Source organism: Pipra filicauda, unplaced genomic scaffold, assembly GCF_003945595.2.
Source record: "Pipra filicauda isolate LSUMZ 115617 unplaced genomic scaffold, ASM394559v2 scaffold51_size4534324_pilon, whole genome shotgun sequence".
Taxonomy (NCBI): domain Eukaryota; kingdom Metazoa; phylum Chordata; class Aves; order Passeriformes; family Pipridae; genus Pipra; species Pipra filicauda.
Genome location: NW_024104665.1, coordinates 540126 through 559773, shown reverse-complemented (window position 1 = coordinate 559773; position 19648 = coordinate 540126). Strand labels below are relative to the sequence as shown.

At 41.6% G+C, this 19648-nt stretch overlaps 2 protein-coding genes across 4 annotated transcripts in view; one reads left to right on the top strand and one right to left on the bottom strand.

Annotated features, from left to right (window-relative positions):
* Window positions 1-16572, bottom strand: part of BICRAL (BRD4 interacting chromatin remodeling complex associated protein like) — a 43818-nt gene extending 27246 nt beyond the window's left edge. Inside the window, exon 1 of one of the 3 annotated variants that reach the window (XM_039386954.1) lies at window positions 16560-16572. The gene's annotated coding sequence lies outside the window, so the exon portion shown is untranslated. Of the gene's footprint in view, window positions 1-5550; window positions 5992-6769; window positions 7062-16559 lie in introns of those variants that run through there. The other 2 variants (XM_027750312.2, XM_039386953.1) reach the window with 2 other exon arrangements.
* A 138-nt stretch (window positions 16573-16710) lies between these two features.
* On the top strand, window positions 16711-19373 carry TBCC (tubulin folding cofactor C). Its single transcript, XM_027750315.2, has one exon. The coding sequence runs from the start codon at window positions 16739-16741 to the stop codon at window positions 17759-17761; it is 1023 nt and encodes a 340-aa protein (XP_027606116.1). The 5' UTR covers window positions 16711-16738; the 3' UTR covers window positions 17762-19373.
* The last annotated feature ends 275 nt before the right edge of the window (window positions 19374-19648 follow it).

Sequence of the window (19648 nt, the reverse complement as noted above, 5' to 3'; positions counted from 1 at the left end):
AACTACTCACTTGTAATCCAAGCTGTGCTTATATTCTACAATACAGAATTATCCCTTTTGAGTTTTTTCTTACAGAGTAATCAACAAAAAGCAACTACTGTACTGCTGCAAAATCTACCAGGAATTGTGCTCTAAAAAAGAGCTAATAAAGTAAGAAATCTGTGATTCTAACTTGGTAACACAGTGCAATATGCAAGCATTAACTTACTAAATATAGAAACGTGTTTTAATTGCAGGATTGTAAGTCTGAGTAGCACTTTTAAGATGAACTTACAGTGTTTGAAACGCTTCAAAGATATCTATCTGTATGCAACAGAGCATGAGAAGAAACTGGTAATTTTAAATATTCGGAAGAATGATGCAAAATTTTTCCAGTGAAAACTAGTCGAAAAATAGGAACTATTCAGGAGTCAGATAAACAGCAACAAGAAAAGGAATACAAAAGTGCCAGGTACAATGCTATGCATCTTTATGGTTTCTAAGACCTGGCACGAGATGAACAGGTAAAAGAGGGGGCAGGCAGGGTCTTTATATAATTGTGAAGTACCAGCTCCACACACAGAAGGGCAAGTAAAAACCACACACTAAAGCACAGAGAAACCTAAAATAGGCTGTTTATCCAACTCTTATATTCTATTTCACCTTAATACAACATTAAAAAAATTATTGATTTGAGTTTGGCAAATGTGGTAACTTAAACTTCAAAATGCTACAGTGATATTTTATTATATTCAGAAAAAACCAAAAATGTGCATTTCAATTAACAGTATGTATGACAGTAAAGGCCAATCCAGCTACAGCCAACAGACCACGTACACGTGTGAACCCTCAGTGTGGCTGTCTACAATCTGGTTTCCCTCAGACACACAGTTCAGCATGGAATTTCTAATTTATTCAACACAAGTTTTTCCTAGTGCATCCACAGCTGTTCTTGGCAACACGAAAATCTTGACAAGACTTTCATCAGGAAACAGATTTTTTAAATCACATTGAGAAAAGGCAGAGTAACCTCAGCCTGGAGGTCAGGATGCTTACCTACCCCACGGGATTCCCCAGGCTGAACACTGGGCTGAGCCCTTTTCCCCAGCAGTGACTATCCTCAACACTATGCTATGTCCTAGTTTGGGCTCTGTCTTCCAAGCTGCTCCACCGCATACACAATTCCTCGGGAATTTCAATATTCGTAAAACATTTTGAAAGGTCCTGGTTTCATCCCAAAAGAGGCAAAGAAGGAGGTGTAATCTCATCAATTCCTTAGGAAAGAAATATTCGCCTGCCCAAAAGATATTAGATGCTCTTAAGCAATAATGCAGACTATTAGCATATGTTATTTTGTGCAACATGATACTTCAGGGAATGTCGAGTCGGTTCTTCAGATGCTTCTACCTTGTTTCTACTAGAGAATACCGAGTATCATACTTCTCATTCTGTGCATACAGTTTTCAAAGATTCTGAAAAACCAATTTTGCAATTGCAGAATGTAATTTCCTTATGAACCGATCACTTCTCAATTGATCTATAAAGCAATGCCAAATGAATACTTTTTCATTGCCACTCTAGTCCATACTAGTTTAAAAAAAATCCAAAAAACCAAAAACTAATTACCTTGCCACAAGCATGGTTCACACAAGCTAGTGTCTGCTAACAATTACCAATAATTAAAGCTGAACAGTGATTTATACTACTCTTAGTTATTATGTTCTAGCTATCAACTGAAATTTGAATATGATGAATTGATAAATGTGTAACTAATTCAGCAGTGTGGTCCATATCAACACCCCCAAAACCAGGATGAAAATCCTCCACGCTACCAATCCTGTCCGTTCTGAAGGAGATTTTGTCATCTGAATGTGATCTCAGTGAGGCCCAAGATATTTTCTGTAATTGACTTATCATAATAAAATCAAGCTTCAACACCAGATACTGAAATTCCACACTTGTATCAAATTCACAGTAAAACTACTGCAAGTTCCACCTGATCAAGTGGAAGCATAAGATCAAACCTTACAGAAATGATGAGTCCCTTTCAATGAAGCTAAGACTTTCTCCCCAGACCTCCCCTCTCTTCACTTCACCACCCTTTCTTTATACTTTCAATTAAACAAAAGATACTGTATTACATTTTGACAGTGATTTGTCTGCTTTCTCTCTATTCCTTTTAGTAAGGTTTCCCTTAAGTCAGTGTAACAGTGGAAGCAGCTCTAGAACATTTTAAAACTAGTGCAAGAAAATAAAGCAATTAAAAACCTTGATAGTCTATTTGTGCTAGTTAATCATGTTAATTTTTATTCTGTCTAAAACCTCAACAATTCTTATAAAAGAATATAGACACAGCAGTTGTTTCTTTTCAACGAGGAAAGCAGGAGCAAATGAACACTCGAAAAAAAGATACACATATTAATTTAACTATGTGATGACCTTGAAAAAACATCAGGTTGGTGCTTATGCATTTATGTTGGCGCAACAAGGGCCTTAGTGAAACTGTTCACTCTGACTTTCAAACTAAAACAGTGGCAGGTCACAATGAATGTTTGAACAGTTTATTAATCTTGCTGTTTTTCCTCTACCCTAAGAAAGCAAAACACACTTGTTTTTATAGACAAACCCCATGTCTTACGCTAGACATGGGTATGTCACCATAAAAAATCTTTCGAGCACAGACGCGGCTTTTTCCAGCAGAACTACTGTAAGAAATTATGCCAACTCTGAACAACATGAACTACATCACCAAAGAGGCTCTTACACCTGGACTGTAGCTACTACTCAGACAGGAATGACACACTTTCACACTCTCACTGCTACATTCATGCTAAAAAGCACCTGTAATTAGATTTACCACAAGCTTAATGTAGCTTGAAAAGGCACAGTCATTGACCATTAGAGTCACACTGTAAAACCGAACTGCAGTTATACAGGTACAACTTTTCTGGAACACATGTGGAAGTATGCCAGCAAAACTCTGGAAATGCAGCAAGCAGAATACCTAGGCATCCATGTCTCCAGAGCCCCTCCAGTTCCAGACTATGGACTTACCACTACAGCAAAACTTTACAGATACAAAAAGGGCCCTTGGCAGAAAATGAAAATGCACTTCATGCTAGCAGAACTTTGGGGGTTTCCCCTCAGTACAATTAAACTAAATATATGAACTCCACTGGAAAAGGACACATGGAGGGGCTGGGGCAGGAAAACTGCACTTCTCTAAGGTGATGTAAATACTTAGCTACAGTAGTACAGTGACCTCAGCTAAGTCCACACACATACTGAGCATGTTATCAACTCAAGAATACAGGTATAACATAGAAAGTAAGCACTTAAAGTATGCACGAAATAAGAACACAGCCAAATACATAAGTATCACACCATTCCTGCCACATCTTCATTATTTTCACTAATTAATGAAAAGAAACCACACACAGTCTGCCAGACATTAGGGTATAATAAAGAAATTTTATTATATAAAAATACTCTACCATTAAAAAAAGAATTCACTATCTTGATCCCAAGGCTACTGTGAACAAAAAATGTTAAATAAGCACTTCAAGAAACAGTGACTTCCATGAAATAAGATTTCTGAAATATGTGAACAGATACTGTACTCCACGTTCAAAATATTTGTAAACAAAGTTTTATAGCTATTTTTTTTAAAGCCAAAATGTAAAAAAGGTTGTGAAAGTCTTTAGAAAAACAATTTATATACACACACTTCTTTTAGTATATTCCAAGCAATGAATGCATGTATTTCACAGAAATGTTTAAAACCCTTCAATGCCAAGAGGCAAAGAATTTAAACACCCGTAAAATTAATCCACAATTTAAAAAAATCTCTCACGTCCTTTAGGAATGAACAAAGAGCATAGGGAAGCCTTCCTCTGATGTGTCAAAAAACATAAACTGAAGAACTAAACAAGCACTCCACACTCCTTAGTGGGCACAGCATGAGTTGGTCTGGCAGCATACTTGCTCTTCCTGAGTACAGATGTTGTTCGTATTAAACTCAAGCCTCACGAGCACTGCGCAGATTATACAGAAATGTAAAACAAACAAAAGGTGGTTTTAATTTTAAACAAGCTATTTTCAACACTCCCCCTAAAAACAGCACCAAGCCAAAACTTTAAAAGTATATTAAAGTACAGTTGCTAAATCGAGTAATTTGCAAAAAGCACCGCTTCCTGTGAGACATATAGGAGTGATAAAAATTTGAAAAAATGCTAGTGTGTCCCCACACCAGAAAAAAATTACCAAGACAGTAACAGCAACAAAATGAGTTACCTACCCACCCAACAATAAGTTCCCTGCCCTGGTATTTCTGCGAGCACTTTTAAAGGAACCGAAGGCTTTTCAAAGATTACCTCGACCAAATGCCCTAGTGCATTTCTTTAAAGGTGCATTTTTTTTTAATGCCATGTTTTATTTTTCTGGTCATCGTTCAAAAGAGGTTTTTGAAATCTTTTTTCCTTCCTATACTCTGAATGTCACGAAACACGTATTTCAGAGATAAGAAAACAAGCTTTTAAGGGATGTTGACGGGCTTTCGGCTGAGAGCACTGGCCCCTGTGAACCAAGCCTGTTTAACCCCCCTAAGTCAGTGACACAGGACTAAGAAAGAAGGGGGTGGGTACAGGGAGGGAAGAAAGGCTTTTAGGATTGGGGGGAGAGGCTCCCAAAGCCCACGACAGTAACGCTTCCGAGACAGACACAGAAATACGGCCCGAGCGGGGCGCGACGGCACCGCCCCACACGGCGCGGCGACAGCAGAAAGGACCTTAAAATGGCGCCCGTGGGGGAGGAGAGCGGGTGAAACTGCGCAACAAACGCTGGCAGGGAGCCAGGCAGCGCCATCTTCCCCACACTCCTCCGCTCCCACTCGCACCCGGGAATGCGCCGCATGCGCTGCCCGGCGAGCCCGGGCCGCCTCCGGAGCCGCTCTCCCCTCTCTCCTTCAATCCTTCTCCCATCCCGCGCTGCCGAGCCCCGAGGAGGAAAGGAGCGAGGAGCAGAGAGAATGGGGAAAAGCAAAGGCCTCCATATCTCCTTCCTCCCCACAGTGATTAGGAACAGCTCTGAGTAAATATAAACGTGCCCTCTATACGTCGCTCGATTTTGCCCGGTTTTTGTAATACCTCCACATCTGCTTTCTGCCATCATCTGTAACTGAATTTTGCAATTAATACCAAAAGCAAAATACAATTGACACACTGAATCCCGCCCATAAATCAATGAATGTGAACAGTGAGCATTTCAGGAAACCGCCTCCACGACCGACTACTGCTTTAAGGCACAAATAAAAAAATTATTTATAAAACATTGTTTCTTTTACGGAAAATAATCCCAGCAGCACAGAGGATCGGATTCACATCCCCTCTACAGCGAAGCCAAACGGGTCACTCCAGAAAGAGACGCTTTATTGTTGTGTTTTAAAGAGGCATTACAGTTAAATATTCTCTCTCCAAAAGGAAAACAATAATTAAAAAAAAAATAAAAATGCAAGGCACATCGGAAAACTTAGTCCCGAAAAGGCGAAAAAAAAGCGCATTAGCCCAAACCTACCGCCCGAGCATTTCGCGCACCCACAAAAAGCGGCACCGTTTCCATTCCTCGGTTAAAAGCAGGAGGCACGGAGAGATTCGGAGGAAATTGCAAATAAAGAACCAAACAAATCAAATCAAATCTAATGGCGACACCGAAAACGAGGAAACGACTGAAAAATAAATCCCCAGAAGGTACAAATCTGAGACACAAGCTCAAAGAAAAGACAAGATTAGGGTGGTGGCGAGTGGACGGGGTAAAGGAAAAAATCGAGCCGTGAGTGAAAAAGGAAAAAAGAAAAGAAAAATCCTTCCCAGCTGCACAGCCAGGAGAGAGACGAAGTGTCTCCATTTTCCCGACGAGGAGGAAGAAAAGAGTGTTTCACAGACCACAGAGCTTTAGAGAAAAGCAAAGAAACGAGGGGGGAAAAAAAAGAGGGAGGAGATTTGAAAAGATTATTTTTCTTTCTCCCTCACATACTCTCTCTATCCCCCTCTCTCCCTCTCACTCTCTCTCTCACACTCACACATACACACACACACACACACTCTCCCTCCTCTCCTCTTTCCATTCCTCTCTTGATGGCCATCAAGGGGGCGGAAAATAAAAAAAAAAAAAAAAAGACAACAACAACAACTAATTTTAAACCGGCTCAATCAATGAGTCATTAAAAGAGATTTTTCTTCCCTCCTCTCCTGAATTTGCATGGCATCAGCAAGAAAAAAAAAAAAACCCACCCCAAACCTCTCCCCTCTCTGCAGCTATCAGCCTGGACCTGAAACCTTATCTCTCCCTTCAACCCCCCCCCCCCCCCCGCCGCCTATATTTTAAGAAACAACTTTTTTTTTTAAGTGCCCTCAGCAGTCACCACCACCAGCCTCGCGGAAAAAAAAAATAATATATATAGTTCATTTCCATGTGAATCCACATCTGCCCAAACAACAGCCACCCACAAAATATCCCTCTTCTTCCTCCTCGTCTCCCCTCTCGCTCGCTCTCTCTCTAGATATATATTTATATACATAGCCCCAGAGCCAATAGCTCTCTGGGCTGAAACCTAATATCCTGGTTTTGGCAACTCCTGGTTGTTAATTTGCTCCTCTTTCTTTTCTGTCTGTCTGGAGATAGATTTCCCCCCTCTCTTTTCCCTCCCCGAAGGAAGGGAGGAAGGAGGTTGTGTGTTTTTTTTTTCCTTGAAATTTTTATCACAAAATTATAATACACTCAAAGGGAAACTCACCGTCATGAAAAAGCAGTGCCTTGTCAACGGGGTTTCTTCGCCATCACATCAGGGGCTGGCAGTGTAGGAGAGAGAGAGGGAGAGCGAGAGAGCGAGGGAGGGAGGGGGGAGAGCGAGCGGGAGAGGGAGCGAGCGAGAGAGGGGGAAAGAGAAAGCGAGCGGGAGGAGAGCGCGGCACCGCTCGGCTCCGCTCCGCACCCGCACCGGCAACAGCCCCGGCCCCAGCACCGCACCGGCGGGGCCCGGCACGGCGCAGCTCCGCCGGGACACTGCCGCAGACCGGCGCCCGGGCACACGCACCGCCGCCCTGGCATGATGAGTCCCCGGCTCCAGCGCGATCCTCGCTCCGCGTTTTTACAGACAGGCCCTTTAAAAAGTTTAGCTCCTCTCTTTTTTTTTTTTTTTTTTTTTTTATTTTGTTTTTGAGAAAGCCGTAGGTCTGGCGACCTAGCCTTAGCTGCTGGCTTTGGGTTAAGAGTTGGGGGGTGTTTGGGATTACAGGAAAGTGAAGTTTTTCTCCTATTAAAATGAACATTAATTTAAACAAGTTGGTTGACTTTCTTCATATTAAAGCTGTAAACCTCGACACGTTGGTGTGCAGGTAGATCCACAGAAAAATAAATGCAAGGGTGGGGGATCCCCAGATAAATAAACGCAAGGTCACCTTGAAAAAGATAAGATTTGATCCCCTTACAAGCTGCAATATTTTGAGTATTTTTAGCTACATTCTCACTAGCCTTGCTGGAAACAAATTACGTTAATTTCAACTCCTTAAAAAAAAGTTTTAGGTAACCTAAAAATGTTAATTTGAAGTCAGAGTTTATAGCACTGAGAGTTCATTGATGCTGTTGAACAGTTTACTTCATCTAAAAGCATTGATAATTTTTTTCAAAGGTTTTTGGTTATAGAAAACTAATTCAATTGAAACTATTCACTTCATTCATTAAAACCCTTTAAATAATTCTAAAAATAATTATTTATTCAGATAATTCAGAGAAGCCTGGTTTATTAAAGAAAAATCCTGATTGAAGATTCTTGGTGTGCAGAGATATGTACGGTAATGCTTTTAAAACAACAAAAAAAAATGTCTTTAAGACACTTTTTCTGCTAGTAGTTATAATTCCGAAGGACTTTTCTATTTTATTCCTAAGTAACTTTGTTAAAACTCCTTAGAGACAAGGATTTGAAGACTTTATTTAGGAGCACATCCTTCTTTATTAGCTTTACAGCTCAAAGAAAACACAGGTTTTAGTTTTTAAATACAACTATATGAAAATGGTTATGGGCGGGGTGCTAAGTAGACCTTCTTAAAGAAGTTGGCCAAACTTCTTATATTAAAAAAAACAAAACACCTCAGCACCTCAGTATTGTTTTTCAATTAGAATCTGGTTATATTATATTTTTAAGTAATCTTGTTTATATGCATGCCCACAGTAGCAAACTGAGGCGAAGTTGCAAATCACTCCCTAAATGGAAGGGTTGGGCCAAGCAAACAAGTCTTAGCACGAGTCCAACAGATCCTTTATGCAGCCCAGACATTCGGAACACGTACGTGGCAGTGCCCAGTCCATCAGCCAGTGTATTAACTTCCCTTTTCGCAAATACAGCAAGGACACAAATAGCCAACAATATGGATGTAAACACCCCATGTCAAAGAGCTCTCTAAGAGCTGTAAGCCTATACTCCTGACACCAGCATTAGAAAAATCAAAAAAGCCAAACTTCAAGATCCCTAACTTCAGCATATGTGTTTCAAGGGGTCAAACTCTGCCCTGAATTCAAGCCTACTCAGCATCACTGCCTTTAGAAATATTGCTCAAGTGAGAATTTGTGAGCTGGAGGGACACCACAAGCATTCTTCTGATCTGATTTACAGGAAGGGACTTTGGCAGAACATCCGATCAGTATGTTATTATTATTATTCTCCCAGTCCTGCAGAAACCACAACAGGAAGTAGGCAATACGATACAAAGAAGGAACTGGAGAAAGGAGGACAAATGATTTTGAATACATTCTCTTATCATAAGAAACACAAACGAATCTTACGTAAATTTTCCATGATGGTACCATAGTTTACACTTACTTTCGTTGAATGATGCTTCAAAGCAGCATTGACAATAATGTTACTGAGCAGGTACAGTACAAAAAGGGAAGGAGAGCTAATATCATCTATACAATAAAGCACCCTACAGCAACCAGCTTTCTCCAGATCCACACAAGTCGGTGAATGGAAAGAATGGAAACCCTTTACATTGCCCCTGAGTGGACAAAACCAAACCAGAACACACTGTACAGTCTATAAAGTAAATTTGCATGTGTATCTGTATTTGCTATATCTGTTCAGATACAAAATTGGCTTAGGTAGAAAGAGATGGATGTAACTTTATCAGTCATATTGAAATATGCACTTAATGTCACCTTTAATACTAAAAGGTCTGAATGCAGTCATCAGCTGTAATTTTATCCCTTTCTGATGTACTACAGATTTTTCCAGACTCTGTGTGTAAAGAAATACTCTTTTTGGTGTGAGATACCACACTTTAAGAGGATCATTTGGTGTTTCTGAACTGGGTGTCATTGCCCCAAGAGATTGCCCCTCTTCTCATTGCCTCACTGCATTAATAGAAGGGACCCTTATACATCAAAATTCCTCTGCCCCAAGGCTATCTGCTCAGAACTGTCATCTTCAACCAGAGTCCTATTCTCCAATTACATATAATGCACAATCAGTTGCTCTCTCTTAATAACTTCCACAATCACATGAATTCGTTTTCCTGTAGCAGCTTCATAAGGAGTAAGGGGAAATAAGCATGAGAAGAAAGGCAAGACCAGTGTCAAAAGGAGTAAGAGAAATCTTAGAAGACAGACGTTGGTCTAATAGCAGCTACCAGGAACGTCATGTGCACCCGTCACACAACTTACTATTTGGCTGTATTTTGACATCAGCTGTCAAACTGTGACCATGCTATTTGGCAAATACCACTCTCATAGGTGTATAAAGACACCAAATGACATTTGGAGTGATCTGAGATACATCACCCTGAAGTGATAGAGTGTGAAGAAGTGAAAACTACACTTAGATATTGAGAGGGAGTAAATAAGGGGGTACAGAACACTCTCATTCATTCTGTCTCCAAGTTTCTCCTAGATCAAGTCACTTTATTGTTATTCAGCCCATTTCTCCAGGTCTGCATCACACACATTCCAGTTCTTGTGCAATCATAAATTAGTACCCCAAAAGAAGATTAAACAGCAGTAGATTCATAATGAAGAATTTAAGAACTAAGCTAGTACATTAGAGGAATTAATTCCACAGTTATCCCAAAGATTCTTGCATGCATACTTGCTGCATCCCTTCTGAGGTATATTGGACAGAAAAGAACACCATTTACTCCACTGCAGCCTTGCTTCCTCAGACCGAGTGTTTCACCTCTATTGATGGCACTTGTTCCTCCCATGTTTCTTTATCTCTCCATCCCTTAACATGTGTCTTGTGTCAGCTCATCACCAGTCGCACCATTTATCTATCTACATACTGCTTTATTAATTACTAACTTAGATAAGAATAAATAACTCTAAGCTTGAAGGCACAGGAACAAATAGGTCATCATTAAAGGGTACAAGCGCAATAGAGATGCAGAGGTCACACTTGAAAAGTAGGGCACCCAAATACAGTGGCACGAAGGATTTTAACTTGGAATATAAATGTAACAATCCACATGAAAAATTAAGCTCAACATCTGTAGCAAATTTTGAACAATTGCCACGAATATTTTGATGACTCACCGGTAAAAATTATCTAAACGTTAAGAGGTTCAGCTTGATACCATGCCTTGCGAACACAAAACAGTACTTACAAAACCTGGGCCACAATTTCATGATGTAACTTGTAAAGCTGTATGACTCCAGTATCAATCATCCTACCAAAGACAGATGTAACCAATAGGTATCTTAAGGGGTGATTGTTTAATATGTAAGTAGTAAGATGAGGTAACGAAGAATGAACCTCAGAACAAGAGATGTACACCAACACCAGAAGACAGACAGGTTTCAGTGACTGGAGATTGGGTGAAGGCCAACAGGGCTGTTCTGTGATGAATCTAAAGAACAGATTTTGGAGAACTGTGCTTCTTTGAAATGGGGATCTGACATATGGAAGACAATTAAATAAAATGACAGAATATATGGTGACTGGAGCTCCCATTGAAACAAATGGCAATTCAAAATTATTACTGGAACAGATCAAGAATAACTATATCATGCTCTAGGTTATTTAAATAGAGTATCATATTCTTCAGCTTAGAATACCTTAAAAAGGAGAGTTAAGCTTGAAAGATTAATAGCTTTCACTTCCAAGTTAGAATAATCTGAAGATATTCAGCCATTAAAAAGTATCAGGAAAAAAAACCCCACCTCTAGAGAGAGATCTTTACCTGGAGAAATAATCTTCCACAACTAACACCACCAAAATTTTTAGAAGAATTTGAACTAAAAATGATGGCAGAAATTGGGAGAACCTTCTATAATATTCATAGTTACTTTGGCTAGGATAGATGAATGAGGAAAAAAACAGGTAAGGATACTGAAATACGAAGGAGTATGTTAACGAATAGATGGGCACGAGGTTGGTTGGTTGGTTTTTTTTTTTAATTAAAACTAGTAGTTATTAAAAACAGCACCCAAGCAATGAAAGTAACAAAAGAACCATTCCTGATACAACTGAGGTATTGTAGATGATGTAAAAAAAAAAATTAAAAATCAAATAAATAATAACGGAAGGAACCTAAGCAAAAAAAGGGATACCTAAAACATGATACGAGGCATTACAGGGATACAGAAACACAGTGGAAGAGCCAAAAAGCATTTGTGTTCATGACAGAAACGCAAACATGCTAAGCTATTCTTGTATAAGGACAAGACAAAAAGGAGGAACAGAAGGGACATTATGAATAAAGCACCACCTAAGTCACAGCTTTTGAGACAAAATAGTTTTACTTGGACATTTCTGAGTCCCTGCAATGAAACCAACTGGCTAAGGTTTGGATACGAATGAAGACTGATGTAAAAGTAGTCTTTGTATTATCACTAGAAAGTGTATCAATATGACTGGAATTTATGCTCAGATTTAGATTGAAGAACAAATGCTAATAATAGGAGGAGGGATTCCCTCATTCAAAATGATAGCTGACAGACTTTTTTGTAAGGTGAATAAATGACAAAAGAATACAAGTTTAGTTTTATCCATTAAGGAATATACTACAGAAGAATTAATAGAAAAATTTGAATACAATTACTTGAAGTTAATTCTACTTAAATTGTTCAGAAAAAGAAATGGAATATGTTTGCAATCAAGATTCACAATTTCCAAATGGAAAATTTTGATATGCTGTTGAACCTCGGTGGTCCATTGAACTGCTTACTCCAATAATCTTAGTTTTTTGAAATGCATTAAAAAGAAATAATTGTAAAAGCATCTGAAGTGTAAAGCGAGGCACTGAAAAAAATCTCTTAAAAACTCTATAACTAATAGAATTGCCCCAAAAGGAGAGTCCATAAAACAGCATCTGTAGCTTACATGCTAGGTCTTCAGAATTTAAGTACAGTCAATTAGCAAGTTAGGATTCTAAATATCAGTCAGCAGCTAGGCCTGGACCAAACCTAAGTGATTTTCTGCTCCCGAGCTCTTGTGTTTAGCATATTTGGGCCTTGCTTTGTTCATCTGGAAGTGCCTGTTGTCATAAAATATTATGCTTTGAAGTCTGTCCCTGGTTTTGAAGGATAACTCATTTTTGTATAAATTACTGTTTCTCTACCTTTGGCATTGGAAATACCAGGTTCTCAGAAGGGACCAGCTCAGACTAGTTTCAAAACAAGTGCACCTTGATTGGTCGGAATATAATTAGTATCTTAAGCATTCCCAAGGATTACATTTCAAAGCTTTTGCATTACTCACAGCAATTAAGTTGCACCAAATAAGTTTTATAGTTTTAGCTCTCTCTAATTAGTGATTTAAAAACACATGTATTTTACATTGTCTTGCCTTTCCACATGGCCAAATATATAAAGCACAAAATTTGTGTGCAAACAAAAGCTTTTTAAGAAACAACCATTATGCCAAACGTAACGTTAAAGGAATTTATTTTTTTTCCAAAAGAACAGAGATACAGTGACTCAACATTCACTTTTAATGAAGCCCTATTCCACCGTGAAAAATGTGCAGCCTAGTATCTTAAATGAATCATAATATGGCTTACATCTTTAATGCCTGATCACAGTGCCAGAGAAGTTCAAAGCGCCCTTACTAAAACCATCAGTAGAATACCGTGGTTGTGCAAGCCGCTGAAGTACCTACTTTGTAGCCAGAAGTAATTGCGTTACCCTGCTAATCTCTTCTGCAGAAACTCAATCTAACAGGCAGAGATCGCATCTATCAGATAAGAGCTCCATGCAAGGCACAGAGCCTGCTGCTTTTCTTGAAAACACAGCTAAAAGACAAAATAGCATTTTCTGGGTGTGTAACAGTGCAACACACATGCGTTACACACTTTGGAATAAAGTCGTCCCTGCTGGGAATACATACAGGTGATAAGGAATAACTCTACTGACTTCCTCTGCTTGAGAGAGTCCAAATCCACATCTCAAGATCACACCACAACTATGGGATTCTGGACTTTTACAAGCTCAGGTGTAAGAATCCATTATTATGAGGCCAGACACCCAGTTGCCTTTGCGGATCTTGCTTTTACTCCCCACTTTTCTTAAAATAATGATGGAACAAGACAAGATCTTGAACCTTCACCTGAACTACACAATACATCTCACTTGAAAAGGCCGTAAGTTAATACTGTTGAGCTATATTAAATCAGTACGAAATATTTCAGGTAGGTAGCAGTCAAGAGTGACAACCATGGGACACAGATTTAAACATGGAAGCACACATAACGGAGCTTACGTTTTGGAGTTTCACAGCGCTAAATCAAAGTAAGCAAGTGCAACCTGCAACTTCACATAAAACAAATGACACTGTACAGTCCAAACAATGGTAAAAAGCCTTACTGAAATGACTACTATCTACTTGCAAACCAGAGGGGAACAAGAGGGGACAAAAAAATAGGAAAAAAGTATAACACAGAATTTTGTACCTTACTTTTATCTAATATCCTCAAACAGCCAAACTGCTTGTTGCAGCTTACCCAAATGAGTCCAAGCCTGAGCTACAAGGCTTACATTTTATTCACGTGGTTACTGTTTGGGAAAGTGTATAAATCTTCTGTTCCCTATGGCTTTTAATGGAGCACACTATGCAGCCTGAAAACATAGAAGTTACTGCTAGCAAAGTCAGGAAGAAAATTGAGTCTTTGTATGACCACAAAAAATATATAGAGATATATCCATGCCAATATCAATTATACCAAAACCTCAAATTGTAAGTGTGGAAAGTAATTTTGGAAAATCAAGATGAAGCAGTTGGAAGAATGTTACTGCTCCCTTTTTAATTTTTCATTATGGTCATATGTTTCACCTTCTTATGTCTGGGGGTTTTTTGTGCACACTAGTAAGGTGAAAAGATTCCAGTCGCTCCCAGAAGCTCCTATTTACAAGGGTATCTGGTCCTCATTAATCCTCCAATCACCTATAAAAAGACCAATTTAGAATGCCTAGCTTTCTAAGTGCCCAAGTAAAATAATAAGTTATTATACTACAGCATAAAATACTTAACATTTATTTTGTGCTGTGTACACCAGTGTTTGCTTGCAATCTCCCCATATATAAAGTTGTCTTACCCGCTGCATTTCATCTACTGGGTCACATCTGTGTAACAATACCAAAGCCATATTCCAGGAGCATTCATGCATAGTGAGAAACAGCAAAAGTCTTTTTCTGTCAATATTCTTATTTATGGAGTAAATAATAATATTAATTATATGGGATCATAATAATATTCTGTGGGATAAGCACATCACTGTTACCACCTGTATTACCTAGTCTCATGGGAGCACAGAGGCAAAAAAAGCCTGCTAGGTAAAAGGAAACTTACACATCTTTCTGACAAAACACCATGGAAATAAGGAATTATTTTTTTTATTACAGTGAATTAACTGCACCATATGCCTGTCTAATGGAACATTGCTGCAATTACTGCAGGAGCAGATATGACTTTATTAGAAAAAAATGCCTAAGACTTACTAAAAGTTTCATATAAACACATTGGTAGGAAAAAAAAAAAAAATCAAGCAACAATATTTCAAGATACCCTTCCTTTTTCATGATTGAACATACTCCTTCTGCAAGTTAAGCAAAATTCTGGACCATTAACATTGCAGTGTTGTGACAGGTGTAATGTTGTAAGAGCTGTAGTGCGTCGGCCACAAAGTTACCCATCCTACTGCCCGTCCAACCTGCTCCAAAGTGCTACTGTTACACAACAATTCCTTTCAATCTCCTTATTTTATATTTTAACAATGTTAAGGAAGGAATATTCTCTATTTTAGGGCAAGTCCTTCATGCACTGAAAGGATTAAAGACATTTCACTGGTTTTCTTCAGTCACCTAACTGGGCTGACACTATCACATATAAGGTTCAGGTACTCCATACACTCTAACAGTATTGTGTTTAACCACATTTCTCAGGAAACAGAAAATGTCTACTTTCAAGCTAAGGCTACCTCCAAATGCTAACCTTAAAGGGAATAACAACCTATACTTCCAAACAAGAACATTAAGCAAAAAACTCATGCTATTACCAAACAGAGGACAGTAACTGAAATTCAGATTATCTACTTTAGGTTTACCACCTTTTTGTTTCAATTGATAGTTTTAGGTCCTATGTTAATTTTTAACTTTGAAGTGACCAGGGAAGGGAGATGGTATTTGTAGAAATGGACAGGAGTTAAATTTTTTTTCATATGTTTAAAAAAGAGTGCTTTGCGTTAACTTTCTTTGCAAAAGTTAACATTCCAGTAAATAGAAGAGCAGTTCTCAAATGAATACGGCAGAATGACGGTCACTGTTTTTACTTTGTAGCCAGGTGTACTTCATTTCTGGTCCCTGCTGCAAATTTACTTAAAATACATCTACCAATTATAAAAGGCACTCAAAGTCTTCCTTCCTGTGTTTCCATATAGGCCTCTGTGGATTACTCACACAGTCCTCCCTCGAGAGCACAGTAATCCATAGGCATTTGCTCCCACGTTCCCCCTCAAGAACTGAACTCTCTTCTGAAACAAAACACTCCAGAAAACAAACAAGCCGCTAAGAAGGAAACGATGCACCCGGCAGCACCTTTGCAGTTACCTGCAAGGATTAGCAGCCTTTTCTACAGCCCCTTCCCTGCGAGAGGGGGGAACAACAGGGAAGGTCTGTTAACACACTGCGTTTACGCAACCCCCCCGAGGCGCTGGCCCTGTGAAGCTGCCCAGGGACCCCACCCGGGCAGGGGCCGGGACCGCCCGACGCCTCCAGGGCACAGGGGCGGCTCAGGGCAGCAGGTGGAGCGCTGAGCTGGGCCCTGCCGCCTCCCGCCCGCCCCTGCTCCGAGCCGCCCCTTCCCCGCGCCCCCCCGCCCGCGGGAGCTCCAAGCCCAGGGCCGGCCCCGCTCCCCGTCGCGGGCGCGGCCTGAGAGCGGCGGGGGGGAGGAGGCGGCCAGGGGGGAAGGCAGCAGAAGGGCGGGAAGAAGCAGGCAGTTACGCGCTCGCACGACAGGGAGCGGGGCATGGGGTTATTTATATCCCGGGCGCTAATTTGGGAAGCGGGATAACCCACGGCGCGCAGCACCTGCCACGAACACTCACCCCATCCCGCGGAGAGGCGGCGGCCCCTTTAAGACCGCGGGAGACCCCTCCCCCTGGCCCTCCCGCCCTCTCCCGCCGCGAGCCCCCCGGCCCGCCAATCGGCGGCGGCGACGCAGCCGGGGCTGCCGGTAGCCAATCGGTGCGTGGCTTAGTGACCGCAGGGGAGGGGAGCGGGCAAGATGGCGGCGCCGGGAGAGGCGGCGGGCGTGGGGGCTCCGTCGCAGCCCGAGGTGGCCGCGGGCTCCGCCGCCGTGGTGCTGCCGGAGCGGTTGCAGCGCCGGGAAGCGGAGCGGCAGCAGGGCGTGGAGCGGCAGCGGCAGAAGAAGGAGGCGCAGGTGGTGAAGGAGGAGCAGAGCGAGTTCTTCCTGGCCGCCTTCGCCCGGGAGCGGGAGGCCGTGGAGGGGCTGCTGGCGGCGGGGGCGCTGGAGGAGGCGGCCGGCCGACTGCAGGCGCTGCAGAAGCTGCTGACGGGCAGCGTGCGGTTCCTTGCGCCCTACGAGGTGCGGCAGGGGCAGGAGGCCGTTGCGCGGCTGCAGGGGGACTTGGCGGCGCGGAGGCAGCAGCTGCAGCCCAAGAAGAAATTCGCCTTCCGTGCCCTCAAGAAAGAAGCGGCCCCGGGCAGCGCCCCGCGCCTCGCCGAGCCCGCCCCGCCGGCCCCCGCCGCGCCCGGGCCCGGCTTGGCCGAGGGGGAGCCGGGCGGGGAGCCGCTGTGCGGGTTCAGCGGCGCCCAGGACGCGGAGCTGGAGCTCGGCCCCGCGGAGCTGCGGCAGCGGGACGTGCTGTTGTCGGAGCTGCGCGGCTGCCGGGTGCGGCTCCGCGGCAACCCCAACACGCTGCGAGTGCGCGACTGCCGTGGCTGCACCGTGCTCTGCGGGCCCGTGTCTACCTCCGTGCTGGTGGACGGCTGCAGCGACTGCCTGCTGACGCTGGCCTGCCAGCAGCTCCGCACACACCGCACCCGCGGCTGCCGCTTCTACGTGCAGGTGACCAGCCGGGCCGTCATCGAGGGCTGCTCTGAGGTCTCCTTCGCCCCTTACTACTGGAGCTACCCGGGTATCGAGAAGGATTTCGAGTCGTCCGGGCTGGACAGAGACAGTAACAACTGGAACCTGGTGGATGACTTTGACTGGCTGGCGACTGACAAGCCTTCGCCCAACTGGAGCCTGATCCCCGAGCAGGAAAGAATCACTTGCTGGGACTGACTGCGGAGGCAGCTCTGTGCTGTGGAAGAGATCCTGGTGTAAACGCATGGATTCACAAACTGCGGGACTTGGTCTCCGCTATGCCATTAAATGATTCCGTTTGGTATTTAAGTTGTGAATTGCAGTGTATGACTGGATTTTTTAAATTGAAGAATACCGATCAAACAGAGTTTACTTGTCTACACAAGCTGCTGCTATAATCTTTATATATCACAGTGAGATTTGCCAACTTCTGCGGTACCTCATTGCTGAGTTTTTCCTAATTAAGGTGGAGCAAGGGCCGCTGATACACAAACAACAGTGAGCCTCTATTGCAGCTGTAGTGCTGCTTTCACTCTACCAGGCAGAATCTGCATTAGCTGCAAGTAGTGCAAGCTGTCCTGGAATGGAAAGATCAAATAACCAGATTTTTCATATTTTTGTTATTCTCAAGTTGCAGACAACTGTACACTATGGCTTATGGAGAGTGCAAGAGAATAATTCCATGAGGTAATGGGAACAAAAGGTTAATTTAAAGGAGGAGTTTGTAACTGCACAGTGTAAGCAGACTGAGATGAATCCTAGACTGTAATATAACAATGAGCCAGTTTCTCTTGATATGTTTTAAGTCTAAGTTGTCTTTAGGCTTTTATTTTAAATAAGATAAGCCAAAAGAAAAAAAGCATTCTAATAAACATTTAATGCTTTCCTGATATATTAATGATTGTTTGAAATCAACAAATCTGTAGAGGCTGTATAAATACTAAACCTTCACAATCTGAAAATGTTATGTGAAAGGATGCTTCTTATGTAAACAGCTTGAAGTGAGTCTTTGAGTATGCTTTCAGGGTCATTTACAGCAAGTGTAGATGAACATCGCAGAATTTAGGTAAACTGCTCCTCTGCAGTCTGAAACTAAAGGGCAGAGACGTTTAAGTATGTCCCACTAGTTGTTCCATCTGTCTACCAGACAAAAGGCTTTGTGTGCTGTGATCCTAATTTACAGCACTCTGCTACTGCCCAAGTACAGTGGTGACAGGGAATCACTAAAGTAGAGGTGCTATATTCCAGTTCCAGAATTTCATGTTATCTTGCACAAAGTGCACAGTGACTTAAGTCCCATTTTTCACTCCTGCTAAATAATAATAAAAAGGTAGCAGCATTGTGGAATACAATGTCTTTACAGTGCCCTGCTAGTGGTGGTGAAGTGGCCACTCTCCATACATAAAGTATACACTGCAGTTCTATGTTTCTGAAACCCCTCCTTAACTTGTGACATTTTACAAGACATAATTGTTTATCTTGCCTTAGAATCTGCATAAAGCTTTATTTTAAAGCTGCAAAATATTTTTGCTGCTCTGCCATCATATATGTGCCTCTAACAGACAGTAAATGCTAGCTGAACCATCAAAAGCTGCATTGCTGCCATGAGAAATATCTGAAACTTCACTTGACAGGTTTTGAGCAGAAAAAACTTTTATCTAAGTTGTTTTCAGGATATTTAATTTAAAAGGGGAGGGGGAAAGGGATTTTTTTTATATTCTTCACAACTTTGTTTTGTTTACTTCTGTTAATATATACTTTTTGACTGAATTGAGTTTTGCATTTCAAATATATTTGTTTAGAATTGTTTCACTTGTCCCTTTACTACGTTCTTTGCATGATAACATCATAAAATGATGTAAAGAATACACCCTTAGTCTTGCTTTAATGTACATAATTAATATCCTTTGTTAAAGGGGTATGATCAGTTGAGGCTCTCAGGGAACTTGGTTTTAACACATCCATTCTAGTACAGAACCTGATTTAGTATTCCATCATTCTTCTCCACAGATCCTGGTAGTGACAGATAAATCCCTTTAGCATCCTCTGGTCTTGGGATTGCAAATTGGTCAGCCTGTGAGAACT

Bases quoted from the DNA above. Each gene is read 5' to 3' on its own strand.
- TBCC (XM_027750315.2), top strand. From the start codon at position 16,739: ATGGCGGCGCCGGGAGAGGCGGCGGGCGTGGGGGCTCCGTCGCAGCCC.